At 38.7% G+C, this 22,721-nt stretch overlaps 1 protein-coding gene across 3 annotated transcripts in view; it reads right to left on the bottom strand.

Moving 5' to 3' along the window:
* Positions 1-22,721, bottom strand: part of PLCH1 (phospholipase C eta 1) — a 169,649-nt gene that overhangs the window by 76,266 nt on the left and 70,662 nt on the right. For all 3 annotated transcript variants that reach the window (XM_088020892.1, XM_088020895.1, XM_028103164.2), the window contains exons 2-3: positions 9,059-9,205; positions 6,375-6,618 (exon numbers count right to left, since the gene is read on the bottom strand). In XM_088020892.1, coding sequence (XP_087877018.1) covers positions 6,375-6,618; positions 9,059-9,205 — 391 coding nt within the window. The remainder of the gene's footprint in view (positions 1-6,374; positions 6,619-9,058; positions 9,206-22,721) is intronic.

Here is a 22,721-nt window from a genome sequence, read left to right as displayed (position 1 = left end):
GTCTAACAGACATGAACAGAACACTCTAACCAACAATAGCATACACATTCTTCTCAAGTGCAGATGGAACATTTTCCAGGTTAGATCATATTTAAGTCTCCAACTTTAAAACATAGATATCATTCAAAGTATCTTCTTTGACCACAATGAGATGAAGTTAGAAACCACTAACAAGGAAAACTAGAAAATTCACAAAATTATGAAAATTAAACAACACACTTTTAAACAACGAATGGATCAAAGAAGAAATCATAAAGGAAATTAGAAAACACTTAAAGATGAATGAAACACAACATACTAAACTTATACAGTGAGAGCAGTGCTAAGGGGGAGATTTACAGCTACAAATGCTTACATTCAAACAAACAAACAAAAAAGAAAATACACCTGAAGCTAAAATAACATTGCATGGCAACTATACTTTGATTTAAAAATAAATAAGTTTTTAAAATAATAACTAAAAATAAAATTCAAGAACGATCTCAAAGTAACCATCAACTTTACAACTTAAGGAACTAGAAAAAAAAAATAAAGAAGACAAACTAAATCCAAAGCTAGCAGAAAAGGAAGAAAATAAGAAAGATTAGGGGCGCCTGGGTGGCTCAGTTGGTTAAGCGACTGCCTTCGGCTCAGGTCATGATCCTGGAGTTCCGGGATCGGGTCCCACATCGGGCCCTGTTCAGCAGGGAGTCTGCTTCTCCCTCTGACCCTCCCTCCTCTCATGTGCTCTCTCTCTCTCTCATTCTCTCTCTCAAATAAATAAATAAATAAATAAAATCTTAAAAAAAAAAAGAAAGATTAGAGGAAAGAGCAATGAAATAGAGACAGAAAAGCAACAGAGAAAAATCAATGAAACCGAAAGCAGGCTCTTTGAAAATATCAACAGCATTAGCAAACCTTTAGCTACCTAGATTAACAAAAAAAGAGAAAAGATTCAAATTACTAAAATCAGAAACAAAAGAGAGGACATTACTACCAATTCTACAGAAATAAAAAGGATTTTAAGAGAGTACTATGAAAAATTGCATGCTAACAAAGTGGATAACCTAAATGAAATGGACAAATCCTAGAAACACAAAACCTACAGAGACTAAATCACAAAGAAAATAAAATGTGAATAGATCTATAACCAGTAAGGAGTTTCAATCAGTAACCAAAAATCTTTTAACAAAGAAAACTCGATATTTGATACTTGAACTTGATAGCTCCACTGAATTCTACTAAACATTAAACGAACTAACACCAAACCGTCTCAAAAAATTGAAGAGGGAACATTTCCTAGCTCATTCTATGAGGCCAGCATTACCCTGATACCAAACCCAGACAAAGATACCACAAGAAAAAAAATATATACAGACCAATGAACAGTAGTGCAAAATCCTCAACAAGATACTTGCAAATAAAATTCAGCAGTATATTAAAGGAATTATACACCTTGACCAAGTGGGATTTATTCCTGGAATATACTGATCGTTCAACATATGAAAATAGATCAACATCAACATAATGAAGGGAAAAAAACCAAATGATCATCTCAACTGATGCAGAAAAGCATTTGACAAAATCCAACACTTTTCATGATAAAAGCACTCAACACAACAGGAATAAAAGAAAACTACCCCAACATAATAAAAGATACATATGAAAAAAACAATAAATATCATATTCGATGGTGAAAGACTGAAAGCTTTTCCTCTATAATCAGGAACAAGGCAAGGGTGCCAGCTTTGACTTCTTTGATTCAACACAGTGCTAAGTTTTAGCCAGAGCAATTAGGAAGGAAAGAAGGAAGCAAGGAAGGAAAGAAGGAAGGAAGGAAGGAAGGAAGGAAAGAAGGAAGGAAGGAAGGAGGGAAGGAAGGGAGGGAGGGAGGAAGGGAGGGAGGAAGGAGGGAAGGAAGGAAGGAAGGAAGGAAGGAAGGAAGGAAGGAAGGAGGAAAGAAAGGAAGGAGGGAAGGAAGGAAGGGAAGGAGGAAGGGAGGGAGGAGGGAAGGAAGGAAGGAAGGAAAGAAGGAAGGAGGAAAGGAAGGAAGGAAGGAGGAAAGGAAGGAAGGAGGAAAGGAAGGAAGGAGGGAAGGAGGAAGGAAAAGGCATCTAAGTTAGAAAGAAGTAAAATTATCTGTTTGCAGATGATATGATCTTATATATAGAAAACCTTAAAGACTCCATAAAAAAGCTATTAGAATAAATGAATTCAGCAAAGTAGCAGGACCACAAAGTCAACACACAAAAATTGGCTGCATTTCTATATATGAACATTAACAATCTGAGAAGGAATTACAGAAACAATTCCATTTACAATCTCATCAAAATAACAAAATACTTAGGAATTAATAAAGGAGGTCGAAAACTTGCACAATGAAAACTACAAAGCGTTGCTGAAAGAAATTAAAGAAGACATAACTAAATGAAATCCATGTTCATGGACTGGAAGACAATTTAGTTAAAATGTCAATACTACCCAAAGCAATTTACAGATTCAATGCAATTTCTATCCAAATCCCAGTGACACTTTCTGCAGAAATAGAAAAATCCATCCAAAAATTCATACAGAATATCAAGGAACTATGAGTAGCCAAACTATCTTGAAAAAGAACAAAACTGGAAGACTCAGACTTCCTGATTTCAAAACTTATCTTGAAGCTACAGTAATCAAAACAGTGTTGTATTAGCGTGAAGACAAACATATAAACCAATAGAACAAAATAGCCCAGAAATAAACCTTCACACCTATGGTCAAATGATTTTTGACAAGGCCGCCAAGACCATTTTATAAAAAAAAAAAAGACAGTTTTTTCCACAAATGGGCCTGGAAAGCTTGGATATTGACATGTAAAAGAATGAAGTTGGATCATTACCTAATACCATCCACAAAAATTAATTAAAATGGATCAAGGACATAAATGTAAGACCTAAAACAATAAAACTCTTAACAGAAAACAGAATAGAATCTTCACAGCATGGGATTTGGCAAGGATTTCTTGGGTATGACACTAAAGCACAGGTGACAAAAGAAAAAACAGACAAATTGGACTTCATGAAAATTTTAAAATATTGTGCACCGAGGACACTATCAATAAGGTAAAAAGACCAACAGAACGAAAGAAAATATTTGCAAATCATGTAACTAATAAGGAATTAATATACAGAACTCTTAAAACTCAACAACAGAAAAACAGACAACCCAATTGGGTGTGCATCAAATTGTTAACATCAGTAACCTTGGAGGAGAAGGTGCAAAATTCATAGACAGGGATAAAGATGATTGATCTTTTCTTTATGTAGCTCTGTATTCTTTGGCTTACTGCAATGAGCATGCATTTCTCACGTAGCTAGGAAAATCTAATAAAGGGGTAAATGTTGCCACCATTTAGAAAGAAACCACAAGGGCGCCTGGGTGGCTCAGTTGGTTAAGCCTTGGGCTCAGGTCATGATCCTGAAGTTCCAGGATCAAGTCCCGCATTGGGCTCCCTGCTCAGCAGGGAGTCTGCTTCTCCCTCTGACCCTCCCTCCTCTCATGTGCTCTCTCTCTCTCATTCTCTCTCTCAAATAAATAAATAAAATCTTTAAAAAGAAAAAAAGAAACAACAAGATGCCCATTGCTCTTACTGGTCTACTGCAGAGCTTATGAGAGGCATTTATATAAGTGGCTAAAAGCTCTGGAACATTGTGAACTTGTCCTAGTTAACTGGGTGAGGATAGCAACTTCTAGAATTGCTTGTCTTCCCCTACAACTGTTTTCCTTCCTTCTTCCTTGTTGAAAAACCTCGGTTTTGTTCAGGTATGCAAGAACCATGTGCTCCAATTTCCTCAAATTCCTCATATCAGTGAGATCATATGATACTTGTCTTTCTCTGATTGACTTATTTCCTTAGCATAATACCCTCCAGTTCCACCAACGTCGTTGTAAATGGCAAGATTTCATTTTTTGAGGGTTGTATAATATTCCAGATGATCATAGGGGAAGGAAGGAAAAAATGAAACAAGACAAAACCAGAGAGGAAGACAAACCATAAGAGACTCTTAATCTCAGGAAACAAACTGAGGGTTGCTGGAGTGGTGGGGGGTGGGAGGGATGGGTGGCTGGGTGATAGACATTGGGGAGGGTATGTGCTATGGTGAGCGCTGTGAATTGTGTAAGACTGAGGAATCACAGACCTGTAGCCCTGAAACAAATAATACATTATATGTTAATAAAAAATTAAAAAAAAAAACAAACATGCTCCAATGGAGGCAGAGGGTGAATCTTGATTGGCCTTAGTACAGCCGTCCCCAAAGTATAATCCAAAGCATCCCCATAACCATGAGGTTCCCCCCCTTTTCCAACCATTTATCTGTGTCAGGCTAAATTTTCCTCACGTATTTCTACCAAAACAATACAACATACAGATTGAATGCAGAAGCAGGTAGGAAAATATATGTGTTCTATTCAGCTAGATATTAAAGAGACTTGCAAAAGAGGAAAGCAACACTACTCTTTGTCACTAATTTGTTTTGAAAAAGTTTTCATAAAAATATGTTAACATGTAATAGTTTATAATTTTAAGTGAATTAAGTATTTTTTTAATTCTCAGATTTAATTTCTAATATGACAGTATCAATAGATGAAACCCACATAAACAAAAACCCTTTCAGTTTTTAAGAGTGCAAGAGTCAGAGCTCCAGTTATGTTAATTGCTTTATCTTGCTGAAGACTGGTTTAGGAATGGGCCTGTAACAGCAATTCTGGCCAATGATGGGGTCTTTTGAGGGGGGTCTTTACTTTGCTCTTAAAAAAAGGTCTGTGAGAAGAAACTATGATCCCTCTCAACAGGGCTGTGTTTGGAGCTGCTACCTGAAGTAGCTATACCTCTGTCTGACGAAGGGGCAGCCACTGAAGGACCACACCGACAGGCTGAGCCTGGCAGAACCCCGGTCTCCGACGACATCCCTGAGCCACTGATTAACCAACCTGAGAACTGCCCCATCTCACATGTCCTGTTCATGAAAAATGAATATTCCTTTAGTTCGGGACACTGTTAGTACAGATCCGTGGCTTATACCAGAAAGCAATTTTATTCAGTATTTTTGTTTTTTACCAAATGTTAAGGAGTGAAGAACTAAATTAACAGAATAAAGCACAGAAAGTTAGTTTCTATGTTTGTGTTCTGTTCATTTATGAATCCCAGGTGCATTTATCTGCATGCTGTGAATATTGATGAAAACATCATGGCTCATCAGCTCAGACCTTCACACTGTCAAAATTCCTTTCATGGGCTGAATATTTCCACTCTGCTCAAACAATACCCTGGGTGAGGAATTATAAGTAGAGCAGCACAAATTTATCACTACTCTGGGGGAAAAAATTAGGGCATACATTCCAATGACAGCAAGGAAGTAGTCCTATTCCCTTCATACACAGGGGCACGTGTAATTTAAGATCATTCAAAATGTGAAAAAGGGGGTGCCTGGGTGGTTCAGTCGGTTAAGCATCTGCCTTCAGCTCAGCTCACGATTTCAGGGTCCTGGGATTGAGCCCCACGTGGAGCTCCCTGCTCAGCGGGGAGCCTGCTTCTCCCTCTGCTTGCGGTTCCCCCTGCTTGTGCTCTCTCTTTCTCTTTCAAAGACAAATAAATAAATAAAATATTTAAAAAGAAATGTGAAAAAGGGAACCAAAGCAGTCAACAACTCTATTGCCTTCACTTTACAGATAAGGAAATTGAGGCCACAAAGGCCATATCCCATGAGCCACTCAATACCAGCAGAAGAGGTGCCTTCAGACCAAGCATGTTAACTATTTATCTTGTCAGTACTACAGGACCTCAAGAATGGGCTTAATCAAGGAGACTCAGATGAGTCCCTAGTTTCTTGAACAATTTAGAGAAGGTAAATGGTATGAAGTAAAAAATAACTTCCCCTTCCATATCAATCAGTTTCCAAACTATAAATTAAAGAGAGAGAGAAAAAGCAGGAAGGAGTTTAATACCTCATATGTAATTAGAACTCAAAAAGTACTTGTTAAACTAAACTGATTTGATCACAAAGCAGGATTTTCTCTAATCCAAATAAACACCTGCCCAGCTACCTCACCTCTCTTAGGAAACTTTAAGCTACATTTGGAGACCTCTCAGAATTTGGAGCTAAAATCAATCTCCTCCAGAGAAGTCTGCTCCTGAGTTCATGCAAGTTTGTTTCTATATGTTCTATGCATTCATCTACTTGGGGTGAGAGGGAGGAGGGGGCAGAAAGGTGCTAGGGGGAAAGAAGAGGAAAGAAAGGAAAGCAGGTTTAAGCCTTAAAATTATAGGAAAAAATAAAACACAGTCTAATACACACACACACACACACACACACACACACACACACAGCTCAAAATTAACATTCTAGGGAGGATATTGGTCATGGGTCCTCTGCCGCTTGGCAAGGGAATCTTCATCACTGATGCCGGCCATCAGGTACTTGAGGCCTGTGATCCAGGTGCGGGCCTCCTCGGGGTTGGATGTGATGAGATCCAGAGACTCCATGTGATTACCATGGTAGATGGTGAAGCAGCAGCTGGGATCAAAGTGCCCTTCAGCTTGTCTGTGGAAAATTTCAGACTGCCGACCTTCGGTGACTTTGTAAATGGAGTCAATAAGTACTGTGAGGAAAGTAAAACACACAGTTACATGGCAGGTGAAGATATGTATAATGGATTTAGAAAAAAATGGCAAAATCATCTTAAATTCTAAAAATAAGCATGAACAGTGACGCCTGGGTGGCTCGGTCGGTTGAGCACCTGACTCTTGGTCTCGGCTCAGGTCACGATCTCATGGGTCCTATGATCGAGCCCCGCATTGGGCTCCGCACTTAGCAGGGAGTCTGCTTGAAGATTCTCTCCCTCTGCTGCTTCCCACATTCACACACACTCCCTCTCTCTCTCTCTCTCTCTCTCCCTCTCTCAAATAAATAAATAAATCTAAAAAAGAAAAAATAAGCATGAACAAGTTCACTGTCTGTAAATTGCAGTATTAAGTTCAAATGTGAAATACAAGCCCTATCATTTCCTGCTAGGAACCTTCTCCACATACCACTTTACCTTCCTGGGCAGCCTGGACAATGCCTTCCCAGGCACTGAGTCAGGACATGTTGAAATTTATGATAGGAAGAGCGATACACACATCAGGGCAAAAAGACTGGTAGAAAAGGAGACTATAAATATATCAAACTTATAGTTTACATATTTGCCCAGGGAAAACATACAAAGACCTAGAACCAACTTTGGAGTTATGCGTAAGACAACAGTTAAAAATTAGAAGGAAAAAAACATTTGGTGGTAACTGAGTAGCACAGCTAAATGTGATTGGCATCTCCAGAAAGAATGCCAGGATGGTAAAGGTCGAGCAGGGCTTAGAGAGGTAGAGAGGAATAAGGTGGTGTCCCAGAAGAAAAAGCATAAGATACAGAAACATGAGGTCCACTCCAGGGATGTTAAATAGGCCACTTATGCTAGACTGGAGAGCTCAAGAGAGAGAGTGGTGGGAGATAAAGCTGGAAAGGTAGGTAGAGGCTGGATCACAGAAAGCCTGGAATAAGAGACCAGAGATGAGCATCATTTAGGTAATGGAACAACACTGCAGATTTGGATCAGAACAGCACTAGCAGGGATGATTACTTCGATTAGAAGAGTACTTTTTTATTTGTTTGCTTGCTTGTGTTTAAGCGTGAATCAGAAGTGTTGCAATCTCATTGATTGCCTCTATACATCATCTTCTCCTCCACTCTGCCTTCGTGGCAAAGTCATGATTTTCTTCTGGTATCAACTCATTCCCCACATGATTCACAGAGAAATGAGCTGAGGCCCAGCCCAGGGCAGGTTCTGGTACGTCTAAGCCATTGGGGGTGGCCCCATTCCTATCTCTTATGATTGATTTAGGTGTGGGAATATATCTCAGTTCTAACCAAGGAGACATGGGGCAGTCTGCTTTGAGAGAAAATTCTGGAAAGGCGTTCCTCTCTCCTAAAAAGGAAGCACCATGTTGCTGCTGCCTTGACTACAGGGCCAACACAAGGGAGAGAGCCAAGAGCCCCGAGGAAAACAGAACTAAAGACTCAATGTCCCACACCTGGACCTGCCAATCTCTGAGTTTCTTGTTATGTGAGATGACACATTTATTTTTCATGTAAGTCTAATTTAGTCAAAGTCTTCTGCTATTTGAAGATGAAAGCATCGTAACAGACAAAAGCAGAAGAAACTAGCAAAATGGAGACTGGTTAGGAGACTTTTCAATAGGCCAGATAGGTGAAGAGACCCTAGACCAGGGAGGTTCCTAAGAAAACAGGAAGGAAGGAGATGAGAGAGCCATTACACAGGACCCAACACCAACTTGGTGATGAAGGTACAAGGTGTGGGAGAGAGGCTTTAAGTAGGGGTCAGATCAAAGTTCTTTTGCTTGATCTCATTAAAAGTTAACTCACTAATCAGTTACCTGTGCTCAGAATATGGCAATACACTTTTAGGTCCATTAGATTTATAATACCCCTCACCTTTTATCAAGAAAATAAATAAATAAAAAGCCTCAGGCTATAAAACCTCATATCCCAACTAAAAACAGTTACCATGTCTCCACCACAGGGGAAATGTTAACATGTACAGCATTCATGGACAAGAAAACTTTTATGGATTAAAATTCCCAAGGAATTAAAAAGGCAAAAATGGTGGGCGCCTGGGTGGCTCAGTTGGTTGGGCGACTGCCTTCGGCTCAGGTCATGATCCTGGAGTCCCGGGATCGAGTCCCATGTCAGGCTCCCTGCTCAGCGGGGAGTCTGCCTCTCCCTCTGACCCTCTTCCCTCTCGTGCTATTTCTCATTCTCTCTCTCTCGAATAAATAAATAAAATCTTTAAAAAAAACAAAAACAGAACAAATAAAAAGGCAAAAATGGTCATTACTTATTCAGTCTGTCCGCATCCTTTAGCAACTGACCCCAAAACTTACAAAAATATCAAAGTTTCATAGATCTGAAACTTCCAGAGAGCCCAGCAAATATAACCTATGTGTTACTATATCAAGTCAAGCAAAGAATTCAAAGGTTGGTCTTACTTTTTGCCTTCTCACTCTTCCTAGAGGGTCTCCATCGGAGGCGGGTCCGATGCTCATCCAGGTAAAAGAGCCGGACTAGCCCTTTGGTCCCACGTTTCAGTTTGATCATCTGTGTCCCGGACTGCATCACACTCATGCATCTTTCAACTGCAAAAGAGATTAGAACACATTCAGCTGTTACACAGTACACATGCAGACTGGTGTTCTGAAAAATTACTGTCAAATGAAACCTCAGATTCACCCCCAAAGATTCCAAGGACCAGAAGACAAAGTTGGGAAAGGCAATCTGGAAAGAGTCATTGAGGCATTGATTCACCAGTCTTAAGCCAGTAAAAAGCTTTCGTGATTGAAAGAAAATTTTACTTCCTGATAAACACTGCATTAATCAGGGTCATCTTTTGTTCTAACTGGCAACATACTTTTTGGTTTGAGATTGATTGTTTGATGCTTGGATTTATGTTCAAAAAGCATTTCTCAGGCTTCAGAGTAAATCTTGTGAGTTTTTATATAGTCAGTTGTAAAAACATCTTATGCTAATTCTTTCAAATGCAATCAACAAAAACAAGATTGACAAAATGTTAACAATTTTTGAAGTTGGATAATGGTTACTTATGGGTTCATATTATATTTTTGTATATATTTGAAGACAGAATAAATATGAAAATATTTAGGGACGCCTGGATGGCTCAGTCGGTTAAGCGTCTGCCTTCGGCTCAGGTCATAATCCCAGGGTCCTGGGATCGAGCCCCACATCGGGCTCCCTGCTCAATGGGGAGTCTGCTTCTCCCTCTGCCTGCCGCTCCCCCTGCTTGTGCTCTCTCTCTCTTTGATAAATAAATAAAAAAATCTTTTTAAAAAATTTAAATAAACATGAAAATAAATATTTTTAAAATGTGACCAGAAAAAATCACTTTTTTGCAATTCAACATAAAACACTTGTTGTTTAATGAAACAAACTGCTAAGATTTTCCACCTAGAAGAATAACTTAGTGATTTAATCCAGATAATGTCCAAATCTCTCATTGTCCAAGTTAAAACTATCATTTAAATTCTCTCTGCTTTGAGATGAACCTTGTTAGATGTGGGCATCTGTCGGTGTTTCCCGTTTCCCCTTCTTCAGTAACTGGAAATACTCCTTTCCCATTTCATGTGCTTTTGATGGCCTATCAATCACACCAACTAAGAAATGGGCACCTGACTGACTTAAGCTAAGAGCAAATCTGACTCCCTTCCAAAGAACACAAATCCTGAGCTGAGCATGGACAGGAAACAGAACTGAGCATTTCAATGGCCAAAACTTAAGAGATGTTCCTGCCTGGGCACCCTAAGATTCCATAGTTGTTACGGATATCCTTGAGGCTGACATTTTCCCCTTGATTCTGCAAGTTATTCAATATTCTTCCAAATACTTTCTTATTACATTAGCCAGAGATAGTGTTTATTTCACTAACCAACACACAGGCACATATATAACCACTGGAGCACTGGAAACATCTGGCTTTGAGTACCTCTTATCAAGTGGTATGCCATTAGAAACAGATAAAAGAAACACAAAAAATAAACTCCAACAACATGAGACTTCAGCTTTTTTGACTATGTATCTGTCCTTACCAGGAGAGATAATGTGATTTTAAAGCTTAACGTTATACGTGCAGGGTACTCGCTAAAAGGAACTTCAACATAACCAACTTTCACTCTTCCCTGCATGAAGAGCTTTTTCTTCTCCAAAGAAATCAAGGAGGAACTGCATAAAATTAAGTATGGTTTTAGGATTTAATATTGCAAGGAAAGTGACGTATAGGTTGCTCTTTCTCATTTTATCTGACATATCAAAAATCCAAAAGTAATAAAAATAGTGCTGAAGAAAACAAACACACAAACTTAAAATATTTACTTCAAAACACAGAGCAAAATTTGAGATTTGGTTTCGCACACATTAGTAGTCACCCACTACTGAGCACCATTCGTTTAGGTAACAAAAGCCCCAGATTTGAATTCTTGGCAGCCACACTGACCATCTCACACCAGTAATTAGAGAACAGAGTGTCAGTGTATCAGGATAAAATCATGAAGTCAAACCAACAAAGCCAAAACTCCTAGAAAAACCTGAGAATTTGACTGACCACTGATAATAATAGGTCACATCAGGGCTCCTGGCTGGCTCAGTTGGTAGAACATGTGACTCTTGATCTCAGGGTTATAAGTTCAAGCCCCACGTTGGGCATACAGATTACTTAAAATTAAAAATCTTTAAGAAAATAATAATTAAAAATATATAATAATAATAATAGGTCATATCAATAAACAGATGTTCACAGAGCAACTCCTTGTTTCAGGCACAAAGCAGAGAACAAGGAGACTTTGTCCTTGACTTAAAGAGGTTAACTTTAAGACAATAAAACATCTAAAAAGATAATTTATTAATGGTAGCTTAGAGCTGTGGTCAAGAACACAGAGTCTGAATCTAGATAGCCTAGGATAGAATTCCAGATCTGCCACTTAACTAGCTGTATGACCTTGGGCAAGTTACCTAGTCCCTGTGTGCCTCCATTTCCTTACCTATAAAAGAAGGATAACAATCTTGAAATGTTGTTGAGGACTGAATGAATCAACTCATGTAAAGTACTGAAAACAGTGCCTGGCATATCATAAACACTATCAATGGTAGCTACTATTATGGTTTTATTTTTGAAAACTTTAAAAAAATAAATGCCAAGTCAAAAGTAAAGACAAAAATACTATGGGATTCCATAGAGAAAGGAGAATACAGTGGGCTAGAACGAGGAGAAGTGTGATAATAACATAGTATTGGATGCCTGGGGACAGGAAAGTGTAGAGGTATGCTCAGAGGGTAGGGAACAATGGGTCTCCAACTTTGGAAGAGTGACTCAAAAGAAAAATGATGGGACATAAGATTCCAAGGGCTGGATAAAACTAGGCTGTAGGAAGTCAGGGATGTTGGTAGAATAAGATCTTAATCCATTGGCATGAGAGATTCACCAGACATTTCTGAGCAAAGGATTGGTGGGATTAAAATTAAAAAAAAAAAAAAAAACAACATAATTCAGGAAGATGTCTCTTTGGGAAGAGAGAATAAAATAAATTGTTTAAACCAGAGTGGAAAACTGAATTAACTATACTATCAAAGGTTTAACAGCAAGCACTGCCTATACATCTGACATAGTGTCCTCTGCTTTGTTCACACTGCCCCTTCCTTCACTTTCCTTTCCACAGTAGCCCCCCCCTCCTTTTCTTAACCTAAAATGGAACTGCTATGGCCATAACATCTCAACACTTTTTTTTTTTAAGATTTTATTTATTTATTTGACAGAGAGAGACACAGCAAGAGAGAGGACACAAGCAGGGGCAGAGGGAGAGGGAGAAGCAGGCCTCCCACCCAGCAGGGAGCCCAATGTGGGACCTGATCCCAGGACCCCGGGATCATGACCTGAGCCAAAGGCAGACGCTTAACGACTGAGCCACCCAGGCGCCCCAAATCTCAACACTTTAACAGAAAGAGCACAATGATATAAAAGTGTAATCAATTATTTGAGCTAATAAATACCATCTACCATTTAGCAAAATCATCATTCAGAGAAACCCAAATATTTTAGAAAGTAGGATCCAATCCCTCAAGGAAGGGCATTTATATAATATGTTAAAATTCACTAGCTTCACATTTATCCCACCAACTCAGCCTTGGGCTAAGACTCGAGTTTCATCCACTGCAGTAAACAGGTATATATGATTGAAATGTATTTGGCAGAGCTAGGCTCTGAAACAGTGTACTGCTTAAATTGTTTAGGTAGCTCCTTTATGCTTTTTATCACATGGAAAAGCCATTTAGTTAGAGTCAAAGTGAAAAATCAAGTCCAAGGGAGTCTTGAGAGACTCCCTAATGTACTTCTCCATTCCTCAGACCTCATTGTACACAATCCATTGAGTTGTAAAGCTAACCAGAGAAGGAACACCCTCAGTCATTCTTTGTAACTCATTCAATGTTGGAGATGAAATATTCTTCCAATGTCATCTAAACCACGAAGTGTTAGCTTAAGCCAATTTCTTTATGTTCTGCCTTCTGTAGAGATAGATAACAGTAGTTACCACCCACATAGAAGTCATTCTTCAACCACGCCAGATCCGTAGATTCCATAAAATAGGACGAGAAACAAGGGAACAAAGGAAGACTTCCAGGGGCAGGTAAACAAGGGAAGAGTTCCAGGAGCTTAGAATGATACAACCTTATCACACACATTCCCACTGCCAGAAGGTGTCTGGGAAAGTCTGCAAAGGCAGGCCACAAATTTAGGTAGCTACCAACATAAGCACCATCCCTTTGTTTCCACATTCTTTCTATGGTAGCCTTAATATTTTTAGAAAAGAAGTTTATTTTGATATAATACAGCCACATTCAGGAATATTAAAAGAGAAACACCCACAACACACATAGTGTTTTTGTCTATTATGCTCTAGGCCTCAATATGTACTCAAAATTGACATACTGGTTGCAATCATGATATTTAGGTCATTTGGCACGCTGCTTTTTTTCATTTGTATAATAGTTTTCCATGTTTCTACACAGTCTTAATAATTATCATTTTAATGGCTGCCTAACAGAATAGCATAAATATTTAAAGAGCAGAACAGATGAGTAGAAGACTGTATTTCTAACTTTATTACATAATTAGAGTTTTAAAACTCTTAACAGTTTTATCTGTAAAATGAAAGGCATAACAAAGTGGTCTACAAGGTCCTTTAGAATTCAATTCTTTAAAAGTATTAAATCAGGGGCGCCTGGGTGGCTCAGTCATTAAGCGTCTGCCTTCGGCTCAGGTCATGATCCCAGAGGGTCTTGGGATCGAGCCCTGCGTCGGGCTCCCTGCTCAGCAGAAGCCTGCTTCTCCCTCTCCCACTCCCCCTGCTGTGTTCCCTCTCTCGCTGTGTCTCTCTCTGTCAAATAAATAAATAAAATCTTAAAAAAAAAAGTATTAAATCAATTTTTGTCACAGTCAGTTTAAAATAAGTAAATGTCCTTAGGGGTTATCAGTTCACTAAAACCCTCAAGCAGAAAATGCTGTAAAAAACAAACAAACAAACAAAAAAAACAGCAACTTCTGATTTGAGGTATAAGAGACCATATATCATTGGAGGAGAGATTCCCAACATTTCCACTAAGTATATATGACATCTAAGAGAGTTTAACTCTTCAAGCCATGCTGGAATTAGAAGTCATCATATTCTAGGAATGTCTAACATACCACCTGATGCTAATTTTTTAACAGCTTTATTGAGGTACAATTTATATACATTAAAATATACCTGTTTTAAATGTGTAATTTAATGACTTTAGTATATCTACAGAGTTGTGAGCTGATCCTATTTTAGAACATCTCCATCACCCCCAAGAAGAAACCTCATGCCCATTTGCCTTCATTCCCCCATTTCACCCACAGCCCTAGACAACCATTAACCTGCTGTCTCTGTGGATGGGTCTTCTCTAGATATTTCACATAAATGAAAATCTTATAATCTGCGGTCCTGTGGTTCTGGCTTCTTTCACTCAGCATATTTTTGAGGTTCTTATGATGACTGTGTTTATCTGTTTTTTGTCTTCTCTTCCCCCCGCCCCCAATTAAACTCTTAACATTAGATTCACATTAAACTCTTCCTCTGCCATTTAGGGTAAAAATGATCCTGAATAGGAAACTGGTTGAATAAAATAATATATACCTACACGCAGTGGACTACTATATAACTGTACAAGATAATAAAAAAGACCTCTATACACTGATATGGGTTAATTTCTAGAAGATATTAGTAAGTGAAAAAGGCAAAGTATAAATAAGCATATATCTATAGTATGCTACTTTGGTGTAAGAAAAGCTTGGGAAATTTTTAGAGATACAAATACTTATCTTTACAAAAAGAAACACAAGAAGGATAACGCAGACAACAATGTAGCTGGTTACTCTCATGGAGAAAATCAAGTAGAAGGGATAAGGGAGAGACTTCTCTTCATGCCCTACATGTTCAAAATTAAAATTAGGTCAGTAAGAATGAGAAGGGGGGAAAACAAATAGAGAAAGCAAACAGAAACATACACATACATATGTAAGTATTTGTGTATATATATTTGCATGGGTATGTATGCATATATGTATACACACACACAAACACCCGCATACGTTTCCTAGCTCTGTTCTTTTAAAAGGCCAAGAAGCAATATCACCTCCAGCAGTAATAAGCAAAGCTGGGGCCTTGCTCATTCTCTGCTCTAAATGTCACCCCAAGACACCTTCTCACATACAGGGCCCCAAGCAGGCCTGTGTTAAGGCCATACAAGAATATCACTTGTGCACTTTTGTAAACACATCTATTTTGGGACAGTGATCACCAAACTGTGCATTAGCAAACCAAAAAAAAAAAAAAAAAAAAAAAGCCCAGATCCTCTGCAAGAGAATCTTTCAGCAAAAGGTACATGAAAAATGTGAATTGATTTCTTGCCAGCATCCACAGAGTAGAGTAAATCTGAGTGACAGAAAGAGATTAGCTTCTGAAAACAATTCCATTTCTATGTGGAAAAAGTGCCAAATAATGCAGATAATGCTTCTCTCAAAGGAAGGAAAGGGAGATTTCCTAAAATCATCAGAGCAGAAGAAGAGGGAAACATATTTTCGGCCCCACGACACAGGAAGTACTGAGGCATGTCATTGATGGGCCGTGCCCCCGGATGGCGGTCAGGGCTCAGGTCCAGGAGCGGAAGGAGAGGGGGACACTCTGTCACTAACTGGCTGTGTGCACTTCTGAAGGTCACAGAGTATCTCTGAATATCCCTCCACACTCAACCTAAAAGTACATTTTCCTCTGAGTTCTGCAAGTCTATAAAAGAGCTGATCTAGCTTTCATAAGTATTATTTTATCTTTCAAAATTCTTGTTCATCCAAAAGCTTCTCAGAATAACTTAAAAGAAAAAAAAACTGATTAACATCTGGGTGTCTTACTAGAGACATGAATTTTTAAAATGATCTGTATAGAAAATATAACTGCTCAGAGCGCCTGGGTGGCTCAGTCATTAAGCGTCTGCCTTCGGCTCAAGTGGATAGAGCCCCGCGTCGGGTTCCCTGATCAGCGGGAAGCCTGCTTCTCCCTCTCCCGCTCCCCCTGCTTGTGTTCCCTCTCTCCCTGTCTCTGTCAAATAAATAAATAAAATCTTAAAAAAAAAAAAAAGAAAATATAAGCGCTCTTCACAGGGGATGGCTTCACTTGAAAAGCTCTTCCTTGACAGTGGTTGAGCCTCAAAGTCCAATCATACCAGCTTATGAATAAATGTGCTTACAAACAACCATGGGAGTGCTCCACTCTTACTAAGTCACGATTCTTCCCAGTGAAGAGCAAACAATGCAGAGTTCATTGATTTTTCTTTCCAATGCTTAAATCACTCTTGTGGAGAAGATAAGTTTATTTGAAAGGTTTTTAGAAACTAATTGGTTAGCGGTAACATTCTGGAACTTGTTTGCAAACCTTATGTGCACATAGTCAATATGTTTGCAAAGTTGATAAATACGCATGGGGGATTTAAATCAAAGAAAGGGTGAAAGGAATTTATCAGTCACTCTTAAATGTCAGAACCTTTTCTTCTTTTTTGTTAAAGCCTTCCACATAACATTTTCTTTTTTAATGAGACCTATTTTGCATTCAACAACTGTTTCTTCTGCTCCATAATCATTAGCCCAGGGAAACAAATGAAATACAAGACAGAATTCATAACAATAGGATTTTGTTGGTTTTATTTAATGTTACCCCATGGGGGAGGGGAATATAAATTAATTTTAAAATTCTAAATTTAGTTCTATCTAATATGTAAAGAATTTTCTGCCTCAACATAAGGAATGGCAGTGTCTTCACCATTCCACAATATGGTTATAAAATACACACATATAAAAGACTAAAAATTTTGTTCCATCATTTATTCAGTGAGATGACATGGCACTGGATATGTGGAAGCAAAATTCCTAAGCCATAGTAAATACTGGCCTTTACTTACAGGGAATATCGCCATCTAACAAGGTTCTCTCGTGGTTCCCCACCCTGGCTGTATGTACATCAAAATCACTGAGGACCTTCTTAAAAGAAGTGTTGAGCACAAAGCCCTACCACATACTAATTAAGTCACCGTCCCTGGGAAAAGGGCTGAACATCTGGGTTGTTTTTTTTTTTTAAGATGTTATTTATTTGACAGAGAGAGATAGCGAGAGCAGGAACACAAGCAGGGGGAGTGGGAGAGGGAGAAGCAGGCTTCCCGCGGAGCAGGGAGCCCAATGTGGGACTCGATCCCAGAAACCTGGGATCATGACCTGAGCCGAAGGCAGACGCTTAACGACTGAGCCACCCAGGTGCCCAACATCTGGGGTTTTTTTGTTAGTTTGTTGGCTTCATCTTCCCAGGGATTCTACTGGGAATCCAGAGATAAGACTACTGACGTGTTATCTCAATTATTCCTCTAAATGTCCCTGTGAAGTAGAGATAATTAAACATCCCTCATTGTAGAGTGAATGAAAACAGAGAAGTGAAGAACTTCTCAGAGATAATAAAGCTAGTAAATGGCAGCGACAAGCCCTGAAACCAGGTGCGCAGATTTTCCAGGGCAGCTCTCTCTCCATTTCACCGCGTGGAATGTCTGCCTTCAGGTCCTGCCCAGGCCCCTAACTGGCTCATCGCTGGTAAGCTTTTTTAGCAGTCTTGATTCCATCATTCTGCTCTATAGAAATAAGGAATTAGGTTTGCTGGCTCCTGAGACCCCTTCCACCAAATACTAGGAGGCTATAATATACCAGGTCTAGCTTCTAGAAACTTCATGTGTCATGGTGATACTGTGTCATGGTAATGACAAGGCTGGCAAATAGTATGTAAAAATTAACAATAAAATAGGGAGTGGGATATAAAATATAAGGACAATAAGGACTAAGGAGATAGGGGGTGGGTGGGGATGATCTCCAGAGGAGACAAAATTTAAGCCTGGCCCCCGAAGATCATAATAAGAACACTTGGTGCATTTTTTTTTTTCAATTGTTCTTGTTCTAGGTCTGTGTACATTTTTCCTCCCCACTTAGAATTCATAAATGGTAGCTGAAATTATTTTAAATGAATTATAAATACTCTGTTAGCCACATTAAAAAATTAAGACTCTAGGGGTGCCCAGCTGGTTCAGTGGTAGAGCGTGTGACTCTTGATCTGGGGGCTGTGAGTTCAAACCCCACATTGGGTGTGAAGGTTACTTTAAAATAAAATCTTGTATAAATAAAAAAATATAAAATACTAGATTCCAATTCTTGTTCTTAGTAACTAGAAAGCCAGTTTCACTTATTTCTTACTCCTAATCTTCCTGGCTGTTTCTTGGGTGACACTGGGCAAGGGCAGTTTATTCAGCTTCAGGAGTAAGACTTAACCTTCCCCAAAGCCAGCAAGATATTTTCTCTTAGTTCTACAAGCACTGTCTTGGCAGAGCATAAAAGTATTTCTACCAGATATGTTAAAAAGAATAAAAAGTTTACAATATCAATATCAAACATTAATTTCAAAGTGCTAGCTTATTCTCTGATTGGTTGTTAGGTCAAAATGGAAGTGTACATGGCTATTAGGAGACAGAATTTGAATGTGCTCCTAAGGCAAATCCTACTTCCCCTAAGACGGCAACTGGTCCCCAGTCTTGCCTTTCTTTAAATTCAGAGTCCTAGACCACACCTCCAGAAATCCTTGTTTCTTGAGAATCTGCATTTTAAAAGCTCTTCCCAGTATTTCTAAGGCCCATTTAAGTTTGGAGACCACAGCTCTGGGCAGCATCACCGCTCACTGTTCAGCATGTGGTCCATGGGGGCCAGTTTCCCAGGCACGGCACTGGGCCTTAATTCAGTCACTTAAATGAAAGAAGCAAAGACTTACTGTTCAGTTGCCTATTAGGACAGTAGCACAGGGCTTCACCCCCTCCTGATAAAATAGGAAATTTCCCAATGAAAGCAAGGGTTAAAAGATACGAAATTCTGATATTCAAATAAACATTCACAACTGTTTCTCTAGAACCTCTTGTGTCCTTGGCAGCTGCTCAGTACCTCACAATTTTAGGTCTGTTATAACTTGGAGATAGCTGCTGAATAGGACAGAGGTGCTTTCTCAGTTTTGAGCCTTAATGACCAATCAGCATTTCATCTGACCTCACCCACACCCCCATCCAAAACTTGAAGAAAACAACTCCACAGTGCGCTACACAGAGCAAGTATTTGTTGAGGGGGTTATTGTCTCATTCATTTCTTAAAGTCACTGTACACACTTTCTGCCTACCTCCTGCATTTAATTGCATTTTAAAAGAGAAAGTCTATTCTGTCCTCCAACAAATTCATATACCTGTAGTAGTACCCAATTCTCAAGCCCCTATTTCCTTCACAAACTATTGATTAATGGAATTGATCCTTTTTTTGGTCAAAAACAGCAAAAAAAAAAAAAAAAGACAAAAAAGCTTAACTGATTTCATGCAAACTGTCCTAATCTGGTGCACTGAGGTCCTAAAAGGTTCTCCATCAAAGAGTCAAATAACAGAAAATGGAACAAGAGATCACATTTATCTAGAAAACAAAGTGTCCCTCCCTCCAAGCCTTTGTTGCTCTCAGGCCAGTGGCCTGTCAGGAGGTTTCTGAGACCACCTTCTGAGCTAAAGCAGGCCTGGCGCCTTCTGGCCACAGCCTGTTGGAAATCAAGTTGTAAGGCATTTAAAGCAGGCAACTTATTTCTGGGGCAGGTGTTTTTGTGGGGGGAAAAAAGATCCATGCTAAAAAAAACCATAAAAATAGATCTCTGGGTGGTAAAGAAAATGCCTGGGAAAATTCTCTCAGGTTTATTTTCCAAAAGACATTTGTCCTTATCCAAACCCTGGTCCTAATATCATAAGCTTCTGTTTTTTTAAATTTAATACCACATAAACAGCACTGAGTGAGAGCATTCACACAGCCTATTAGCAGCAATTTTGATTGGAGTTGCTATCCCAAATCACTGCACTATAGATCTTAAATCATTTTTTTTAAATAGAAAAGTCTAAAAATGGAAGAAGAAAAAAAAACTGAAAGCTTCTTTGAAGCAAAGTTGGCATATGTAATCAGAGCAGATGTGCTATAAAGTTTTCTAAATAGTCAATCCAAGAGGCCAGCATTAAAACCATAACTATCTGGATACAAGAATTCTTGAGTCTCTCTCCATTCAGAAATAATTGCACACACTAACACACGCACGTGTATGTTGTGAACATGAGCAGTCATGTAGATCTTTAGCAGTGCGAGGCTGACTACCAAGCAAGAATAAAGAGTGGAGAAGTGCCACAATTACCCTATAGTCAGTGGAGTATTTCAAGTAAATCTTGGGAATCATACAAGAAGTGACAAGGGACAGAAAAAATGTCATGGAGGACAGTGGGAATGTTAGGGACGGGTCAAGAGAGTAGGAAATATTAAGCACAACAGTGGCAGTGGCAAGAAGAAGCAACTGGAAACAATTTCGATGGTGAAAAAGAGACAAGAAAGATAACACAAAAGAGAAGAAAGAGCTGTAGTCCAGGGAAAAAAGTAAGAGGTGGATAGGAAAAATCATGATCACCCAATAGCCACCTCAATGTCAGAAGCATAGGTTGCTGGGAGAATCATACATGACATTGGTAGGTCAGGGAATACAGAACATATATGTCAGCCACTACAGACTACACAGTTTTTAACACATAGGCAATGCCATATAACAAAGTCTATCCTCCTAGAAGCTTTTCCAGAGTAAGGACTCCACACCTCCTATAATGTAAACCAAGGACAGAAGTCCTAATGGAAAAGGATGATAAATTTAACGACATATAAAAATACCTATGTAAATCATTAACAAAATTCAAAATAAGCAACAAACTAAAAGAAAATATTTGCAAAGACACATAATGGATAAAGGACTAATATCTATGATATAAAGGGGTCCTGCAAGTCAGTAAGAAAAAGAAAACAAATAACCCAATTAAAAATAGGCAAAAAAAATATAAAAAGACAATTCACAGAAGAAATGACCAATACAAATATAGAAAAAAATGCTTAATATTACTCGTAGTTAGAAGTTTAAAGTCGGGGCACCTGGGTGGCTCAGTCGTTAAGCGTCTGCCTTCAGTTCAGGTCACGATCCCAGGGTCCTGGGATCGAGCCCCACATCGGGCTCCCTGCTCGGTGGGACGCCTGCTTCTGTCTCCCACTCCCCCTGCTGGTGTCCCCTCTCTCGCTGTGTCTCTCTATGTCAAATAAATAAAATCTTTAAAAAAAAAAAAAGTTTAAAGTCAAGGCAAAATAGTAGTCTACTTAATAAGCACCAATTTTAATATTATTAAAAACCATTATGGATGAAGTTGTGGGGCTGATAATAAGATTATAAATTGGTGCTATAAATTAGGTGACATTATTTGAATCAATTTGGCAATATGTATCCAAATTTAAAAGAAACATGCATTTTGACCTTACAATCATAATACCAGGGACTTATCCTGTACAGATACTGGCAGAATGAAGCAGAGATAGTGATAAAGAAATACGGCCAATCACTGCCACCTTGTTTGTAATTATTTTAAAACAAACTAGAAATAATCTAAATGTCCATGAGGTTAACCATAAAATGAAATAGTAAAGAAATTGTGGGTTAACCATATAAAATGAAATATCATGGTGTCATTAAAAAGAATATTATAGAACTAAATTTGCCAAAATGGAAAGTTGCCCAAGATACATTATTAAGTGGGGAAAAAAAAAAGCTACAACCCTTTATGTCATAATGATTCTACTTGAGTGTGTATAGCCTTGGAAAATTTCTGGAATTTGTGGAAAGAGTATAATACTTAAAGAAGAAGAGACAGAATACTTAACTCCCACCTTAAAGTCTTTTGTATTGTTGAGGTATGTTTTTTTCTCTTTGCCATGAGCAAGTACAGCTTTGAAACATCTTTTTAGAAACATATGGGAGATGTTATATTTACTTTAAAATTGCACATAATTTGCAAGAAAAGGCAAAGGAAAATATTGCCACTCCTTTGTAACTCTGCCTACTGCAAACATGATAAAGCAAAAAGCAAGGCAAAAGACCTGCATTTGAATCTGGATTCTCTGCTCAGTCACACTGTTACCTGGCCTTATCTGTTGACTCTGCACCAGTCTCCTCACATGTTAAACACAAGAATCAGGAGATTAAAGTGCAGAAAACGTCAAGAATCAGGAGATTAAAGTGCAGAAAACGTCTTGCTCAGCACCCATCAGACTTTCAACAAATACTATTTATTTTTCCTTCTTCCCAAATGATATCAGAGCTCAGAAAAAGCAGCAGCTCAAGGTATTGTCAGCAGATTCTGAATCACTGAAAATTCTATGGCAGGACAATAAAACTGCTTCCAAATGTTGAAGGAACTTGAGTTTCTGTGCTACTCCAAGCCATGTGGCCTATCCTGGAGTATTAATTCTAGTCTGCACTCAGACGACTTCAAACGTAACTCTCCCAACACCATCCTCCGCCTACAGTTTTAGGCTTATATGTACAACTGCCAGATGACAGAGCCAAGATGTCTAGTAAGAATCTTAAACATAAGTCCTAAAACCTGCTTCTCCCCCAGCCA

Source organism: Eumetopias jubatus, unplaced genomic scaffold (genome assembly GCF_037043125.1).
Source record: "Eumetopias jubatus isolate StellerSeaLion01/CBP00866 unplaced genomic scaffold, mEumJub1_p1.0 scaffold_1, whole genome shotgun sequence".
Taxonomy (NCBI): domain Eukaryota; kingdom Metazoa; phylum Chordata; class Mammalia; order Carnivora; family Otariidae; genus Eumetopias; species Eumetopias jubatus.
Note: the sequence above shows the minus strand (reverse complement) of the source record. Positions and strands in the feature narration are given on the sequence as shown.